Source organism: Musa acuminata, chromosome BXJ2-5, assembly GCF_036884655.1.
Source record: "Musa acuminata AAA Group cultivar baxijiao chromosome BXJ2-5, Cavendish_Baxijiao_AAA, whole genome shotgun sequence".
Classification (NCBI taxonomy): domain Eukaryota; kingdom Viridiplantae; phylum Streptophyta; class Magnoliopsida; order Zingiberales; family Musaceae; genus Musa; species Musa acuminata.
In genome coordinates this window covers 47,044,615-47,052,325 of record NC_088342.1, presented here as the reverse complement: position 1 = coordinate 47,052,325, position 7,711 = coordinate 47,044,615, and the positions used below count along the sequence as shown (strand labels likewise).

Sequence of the window (7,711 nt, the reverse complement as noted above, 5' to 3'; positions counted from 1 at the left end):
TTCCTGCCGTCGAGTGTTGGGATTCCCTGCATCGGAGAAACTGGTGCTACCACTCGTGTCGGAGTCGGAGGAGCGGTCATGCACGGACGGGGAACCCTTCCTTCCTCGCCTTATTTCTTTCGTGTAGCCATGAAACTGAGGTCACCATGGAAAGGAATTCCGAGAAAAAAACAAGGAAGAATCCCGACAAGAAGTACACTTAATCTTGTTGTCATAACTTTGCCGGTAGGCGATCGGTATCAATCGCACAAGTTGTGGAGGTACATGCGTGAACGGTAGTCAAAATAGGCTGCGGGAATAGAATCCACTGCCCATGCACCATGAACAGGTTTCGTGGTGTGTGGAAATTGCTGCACCAAGAAGAAAGCACAATCCTAACATTGTGTTGGATCCACATCTTTTCATAGATCATCAGGTTCCAGTGTGGCAGAAAAGGATTTGGTTTTATTTTCTCATAGTTCGAGTGCACTAATGTTTTGATATTATCCCAAGTTAATTCAATTGTTTTCTCCTTGCAGGTCCTGTCCTCATCATGTTTAATACTATGTTAATTGATTAATAATAATAATATACTCATCGAATTCTTACAGAGAGACTGAGACTAAACCAGGTATTACAAAAGTCTTATCTCTTCCTTCTCTTCTTTCTCTTCTTTCCTCAAGGACAAAGCCAAGAGACAAAATTGTCTCCTCCTCTTCTTTCCTCGAGGACAAAGCCAAGAGACAAAATTGTCTGCTCTCAAGGACAAAGCCAAGAGACAGACAAAATTGTATGATCGGTAACCATTTAAAAATAGCTGATCAAGTTCAATAAGTGGATGGTGATGTTTTGAGTCCCGTGTAAAGAAAGGGTAATAGACTTTTGCAGTTCATCAAACATGAAGTTTTCCTAGCTACACACCATAGGGTGATGTAGGCATGTGAAGAAGGAAAGGATTCAGTCTGTCTTGTTGATTCAGGACTCTTGGCCTTCATGTGAAGAGCCACAGGTGGAGAAGTAGGATGAGATGGATAGCACTTGAAAATGACAAATCAACGAACAAAGGTTTGACAGAAACTTGGTAGGTTATCAAAAGTCCATTCTTCTTCATCTGCCTAACTTGTAGATGCAAGACTCGAAGGTGTTATGGCATTAACTTGGAAGAACTTGAAGACTATATGCATTACCAGTTCAGGAACTTACAGTGCATGGCATATCCCAGACTTTCACACACTATTTCCTCATCTGTCAAAAAGCCTGAATAATGTGTGAGAGAGAGAGAAAGAGAGAGAGAGAGAGATCCTCCAAGGAGAGAAATATGAGACCAAGAAATCTATTCTCACAAGAAGTTGCAAGTTTTAGAAGCCAAATGAAAATACCAAACTACTTTGCAGCAGTGATTTCATTTCAACAAAACCACACATGAATTCATTCACCATCTAGAAAAAAGGAGAAATATTCTTCAAGTTAACATAAACAAACACCAAAAGTAACAAAATGCAAGCCAAATAAGCCACAGATATCGGAGCAAAAACAAGTCTATATATATATATATATATATAGGGATTAGATCAAAGTATCCATTTCACGGTACCCATGACTAATAAAACCCCCACACCTACACTTCCTATTCAAGACTATAACATTTTCATGATAACTCCCTGGGAGCATACTCCACATGGTAATATTTGTCCAAGACACAACGAAAACGGAAGAAAATGTACATACCGAGGTACAAGAAGAGCACCTTAACCCAAATCCAAGCATTATTTATATTCGAAAATCCATTCCAATGCTGCTGACATGATTCCCATCACTTTGAACACATGATCTTACACAGTGATGAATCATCCGAATGGGTCCTTCACCAAATTTCCTTTAGCAGAACCAGTTGAATCCATCTTGCTTTTGTGAGGAATCTCCGATACCCCTATGCAAGGTATCAGAGTAGTTCATTTCAGATATGTTGAAGCCAGACCCCGTCATGAAGCCCCCACTAGCAAGTTCTTGTTCAAATGGTACCGTGTTTTCCTGCACATAGCGTGATTGCTCCATCAAGCTACCAACTTCTTCAAATAGATTGCAAGCAATTCCTGACCCCTGCCGCAAGAAGTTGTTTTCCATTTGTATTCTAGGCTGATGAGAATTTGATCCTTCCAACATGGTCACACCTTCCAAGGTCATGTTCTTGCTACCACTGATACTGTTATCATAGAAGTTCATTAACTCATCGATTGATTTTTGCCCATCAGAAGGAATACCCAATTCAGAAATATCCACTGGATTAAGCCTTGATCCAATTGAAGGATGATTTGACTCAGTATTCAATTGCAGAGGAAAAGCTAAAGGCTTGTTCTCAGGCACCTGGAAACTGCTACTCGTCATCCCAGAACCTGGAGGAAAAGTGTTCTGATACTTGCAGACGTACTGGTGACTGTTTCTGGCATTCCTATCAAGAAATCCATTATGGAAATCATTGTGTGGACATAGCACATTATCACAGGTATAGGTCCGCTGGTTCATCATCAATTCACACTCGGATGAAGCTCTTTTCTGAATGAATTCGACATCATTCTCTTCCTTCATCAGAGCTGATCCAAACACCCGATTCCCTGAACTAGCTCCTAAGTTCAAAGTATTACCATCAGCAACCAGATTATAGATTGTCACATCCTCATTCTTGGCTTCATCAATGCCTTCAACGTCATACTCACTGCTGTTGAAGGAGATTGCTCCAGTGACACCGCTCCCAGCAGATGGGGGTGCGAGGGCACAAGGGTGCATCTTCATATACATGTCCTCCTCCTGCTTGATGACAGCAAGCCATGTCGCGCTCTCCTTGGCAGTCATCTTGTCTTGGAGGCATTTGGATTGCCTAACAAGCCGACGGATTTTCTCAATATCAGGAGAGATATGCTTGATTACAGCCGTCAAGACGCCAACCTTCCATGCCTTCTTCAGATCATGTGGCTTCTTGTATGGAGGTGGACCTTGTTCTTTTGGGATGCCCAATTGAGCCCACCATCCCTCTCTACCAGTAGGCCACCATGGTGGAGGGATTCCTTTCTCAAGTGGAAACCGTCGCTGAGGTGGATCACAGTGCTGCATAAGAGCTGACAGGAGAGAACCCAATGTTGTGTCCTGAAGCTCCTGCAGCGAATGAGGACTTACAGATCCAGAGTTAAAATCACTGTCAAATCCAGGGATGGCATTATCAGCCTGGTACTTGGCTACAGCAGCAGGGCCATTCCGATCAAATCTAACCTTCTCTTTCCACCAACCTCTGAGATTATCAGAAGCACCACTGACGGGCTTGCCCTTCTCCGGAATTATGCCATAGACAAACCCCTGAGCCTTGCAGACCTCCATCATTTTCAGCATGTACTTGAGAATTCCATCCTGTGCCCGAGACATCTTCTTCCGACGAGCCTGTTCTTGTGACTGACATTGCTTTTCTGCATCACCCTGCTCCTTGTTTTTGCTCTGTTGCTGCTCCTTCAAGCGTTTATGCCGCATCCGGTCTCTCCACATGCGTCGTTCGAGTTCCTCTATGTCAACGTCCTCATCACTGTCTTCATCAGCAGCCTCAGCAAATCTATCCGGTGGCGGATCAACCAGATCTCCCTCTCCCAGTATGCATTCACCCGTGGAAAGCTGATGGAAGCCACCATAACTGACATTCCTCTCATCATTGTAGGGGAAAATTTGACCATAGTTTGGGCCACCAGGATACATCATGTCTTGAACTAGTAGCATCCCCATAAATAACTACAAGCAGCACAATATTCCCCCGAGTATAGAACAGATTTAGTATTCTCCTGCAATTCAGAGGACAAAAGCATTAGAAAACATGAGCTGCTGCTGCATCTGAAAATTTTCAAAACCTTGCGAAAGTAATTAATTTGCAGCATGTGCGTGTGAAGAAACATACAACAAGAACAATCAAAGTTGTTTCCTGAAATACATTAAGATTTTTTTTCTACCTCAATTATTACATTCAACATGTGTGCACAAAATTTAGTGTAAAAAAATCAAGAAAAGTATATCCCACAAATAACATAAATGAGAGGTGCATGCCATGAAGTCTTCAACAAACAGAAAGATATCTGATCCACAAGGACGTATATGATACTAAGATGTAAAGTTGTACATATATGTGTAAGAAAAAACAATCGGCACGGCGTTCGAGAAGAACATGAGTCAACATAAATAAAGACATTCCAGAAGCAGAACCAATTTATGAGCTGATCCGCATGCTGGATATAAAAAAGTTCAAATTAGATTAAATCCTAGAACAGATGAATTACTTTACATATTCTATAAATTCACATTTTATTTGTGCTCTAAATGTTAACAGTACAACAATAGTCTAGTAAATTAGCATCAACACTCAAACTATGTCATGAAACATGATAAAAGATTTGCAGCAAAGCTGTAGACAACGTAATAAAAATGAATAAAAAGAAAAAAAAATTGTACGGATGCGGCGCAAAAGGGGAAGCTAAAAGCAACAACAAAAATATCTAACACTACCATATGAACCCACAGACGCCCACTTTGCGTGAAGTTTCAGCCAAATGAAATAAAAGCAAACCCTTATCATATCTTTCACAATAGTGATACCAAAAGAGATTATGATCGCATACAGAAGAAATTTACGAGATTAGAAGGATGAAAAATTGAACCTTTTTCTCCATACACACACGGAAAGTGTAAGCAACACCGATTCGACAAACAGAATTATTCAGATATGACATACCGTCCAGATCTTAGCAGAATCATGAGAAATCATGCGATCAAGAGATGGAATACTGAAAATAATTTAGATAAGAAGCGGACGAGCAGATCCAGCACTAAATTTCGTGTTGGTCCAATTCAACTCATTACTAAACCCGAAGGCCTAATCAAAACGTAAACAGTACGCTGTCCCAAGGCGTGTAAAGATAGAACCCGGATTCGGAGCACAGAAACGCGCTTTCTTTCTCTAGCTATGGCAGAACGAAGAGCGCAACAGCCAAGAAATCGAGTACTTTTCTCGCATCAAACAACAAGAGCTACAAAACAAGGAATACTTCGACGAGGAACTGCAATTTGCTTGAATCTGAGATCGTAAGAAAGCAGCCGGGCAGAAACGAGCCGCTAAGATCCACCAAAACGGGAACAGAGAACAGAGTAGTAAAGGACGCAACTTTAGGCGAAGGGAGGATGAAAAATCGCACCTTTTTGTTGTCCGGCCACTCCTACAGACTTGGTACCTCCACTAGCGCCGCCTCTACGCAGCTCTGAGACGGCACCCGGGGGTTACCCCTCAGAAGACCAGCCTTCACGAGAACAGGGACCAGAAAGAGGGAGAAAGGCAGAGGGGAGAGACGACGACACAGACTCTACACGGAAGACCACAGAAAGTGAAGATCAAACCGAGGATCGAAGCGGAGTAAAGGAGATGGGAAGAGATGGAGGTCCTCCTTCCGTTCTGGTTCTTATCTCGAGTTGCGCCCCCGCGGTCATTATTGCTCTCGCTTTCCCTCCCCACTGTACTCGGTTGCGTCACGAGGGCACTGACTTACGCTTATACCCCGCTCGGACATCTGAAATAACAAATTTACTGCTTCCAAATCATTTCATCCGACGAAATTATAATGGGGTGAAGGGTATGTAAGTAATTTAAGCATTGGCTGAGAGATAAAACCCCCCAATAATTAGTCCCACTCGCTTCCATTGGGAATCGCATCACCACACAAAAAACCTGGATTTTTAAAAGCAAAAATTCCAACCTTTTCTCACGGAAATATAAAAAAAACAATAATAATAAAAGCGAAAAAGAAAAATGTTTATTGTGGCTACGAGACCTGTGTTCGGCATATGCAGCGCGGAGATCCCCGCCGTGCGCCTCCTCAAGGAGCAATCTTGGCCGTCCAACTTTGGCCCTCGGACGGTGACGATCGCGTTTGTCGTGACCTGGGGGGCCTTTAAAATTCGCAAATAGGCCCTCGAGACAGTTCATATTGACACGATGCATATAAAATAAAAATAATCACTGTACTTATATGTTTATTTAAATTGGTCTACCTCAATAATAATGGGCATAAACCTGCAAAGTTTCATCCTATTTTTATGTAAATTGACCCAATTATATTTAGAAATGTCAATAAATAAAACACCCATATTTTTCAGTCTGTTTGAATCTGACAGTAGCTATACAGATAATCAAAACTAAATAACGCTCTTATTTTTTTTAAAACAAAAATTAAAAATATTATAATCTAATTTAAATGATGAGATAGAATAGAATGATAATATCCATATCCGACTAATTACTTCGCTAATCCAAATTAAACTCAACTCGATTTAAGCCAATCTAATAATTTTGTTAAAGTATCAAAGAATAATAATTTATCATAGAATTAAATCTCAGAAAGATTTTAACAGATTATCACACAATCTAAGTTTGAATTTTATCTTTATGAATTATCTTTTTATAAAAATATATACATGATAAATTTATTATAAAAAATATATAATTAAATTCAACTGCTGTTTGATGTAACCCACGAAGTGATGACAGGTTGGCACTTTTGTCGGCTGATTCCAGCCATGCAAGTTTAAAACGTGGGGTTTACTGGGTCTCAGGAAGTACCAGATGCTTGTGCTGTGTGACCCACATCACCAGCAAAGCTCACCATATCTGCATAAAGCACACAGGATTAGAAGAATCCACGATTTTGTTTTCTCTAATTTTGTGTATTTTATACTTGTAATTCCAAGATGGCAAAAAAAGAATAATTGGTGAAAACATGTACCTCTTTGTTGATTTCAGCTGCATCATATTGAATACATTGTTAAGCACAAGAAACAACAGCAATAACAAGTAGTCAAAATGTTCCATATATTTGTGGCTGAGTATATGGATCTTTTCATATTATTGTGCTCAACATAATTAGTGAAATTAAAAACACTAGAGCATCTTTAACTAAAATAGTTATACAATTAAAAGGGGACACATGTTTGGACCAATAGCTCTGTCATAAAATCCTAGATTCTACCTACAGTTTGGATGTCCGGAGTTTGACAAAGAACCTAATCTTGGAAAACAGATAACAAGCTGTCTTGATTTTTGTTTTGCAACCTTATTTAAATCTACGTCAAAAACTTTTGCCTAACTTTCCTACTTATATTTACTCAATGATAAGAGAAAATGCTATCATAATAAATACAGATGCTTGATCTTACACTTCACAGACGTTGACACCCAATTGTACCTTTGGGCCACTCATTCAACACTTTCTCAAAGCCATACGTCAAGTCAAATAAAATATTTTCTCGATCCAGTCACGGCCCCCATTCGATAGCTATCCTGATGCATTCATAAGAAATATAATATTAGTTGCATCCGTATCAACTACTACTAATTTAAATCCCCAAGAAGAAGAGAAAATAACAGACATTAAAATATTAGCTCAACCATATCCGAATAGTAATGATTCTTAAGAACACATGCCAACAAACGCCAGCACTCTGATCGGAACAGAAATTTCAAGACATTGACATCTAAACTTAAAGATCGGAGCATTAGATTTTGCAACACAAGCTTTGGGAAGAATAATTATCATAGTGAATCGATGCAAACCATGCTTCCAATTTCTAGAGATATGCAACAGTCAAACCGTTCGCTTTTTCATCAAACTAAAAATATATATATTATAAGCAGCGAAAAAGTAGCATGCTTTCTTAG

The 7,711-nt window shown here is 40.0% G+C and overlaps 1 protein-coding gene across 1 annotated transcript; it reads right to left on the bottom strand.

The window, feature by feature from the left end:
* Positions 1 to 1,501: 1,501 nt before the first annotated feature.
* LOC135613105 (protein ETHYLENE-INSENSITIVE 3-like 1a) lies at positions 1,502 to 5,506 on the bottom strand. Its single transcript, XM_065110107.1, has 2 exons — positions 5,199 to 5,506; positions 1,502 to 3,797 (listed from the first exon to the last, which is right to left on the bottom strand). The coding sequence occupies exon 2, from the start codon at positions 3,739 to 3,741 to the stop codon at positions 1,858 to 1,860; it is 1,884 nt and encodes a 627-aa protein (XP_064966179.1). The 5' UTR covers positions 3,742 to 3,797; positions 5,199 to 5,506; the 3' UTR covers positions 1,502 to 1,857.
* Between the last annotated feature and the right edge of the window lie 2,205 nt (positions 5,507 to 7,711).

Bases quoted from the DNA above. Each gene is read 5' to 3' on its own strand.
- LOC135613105 (XM_065110107.1), bottom strand. From the start codon at position 3,741: ATGGGGATGCTACTAGTTCAAGACATGATGTATCCTGGTGGCCCAAAC.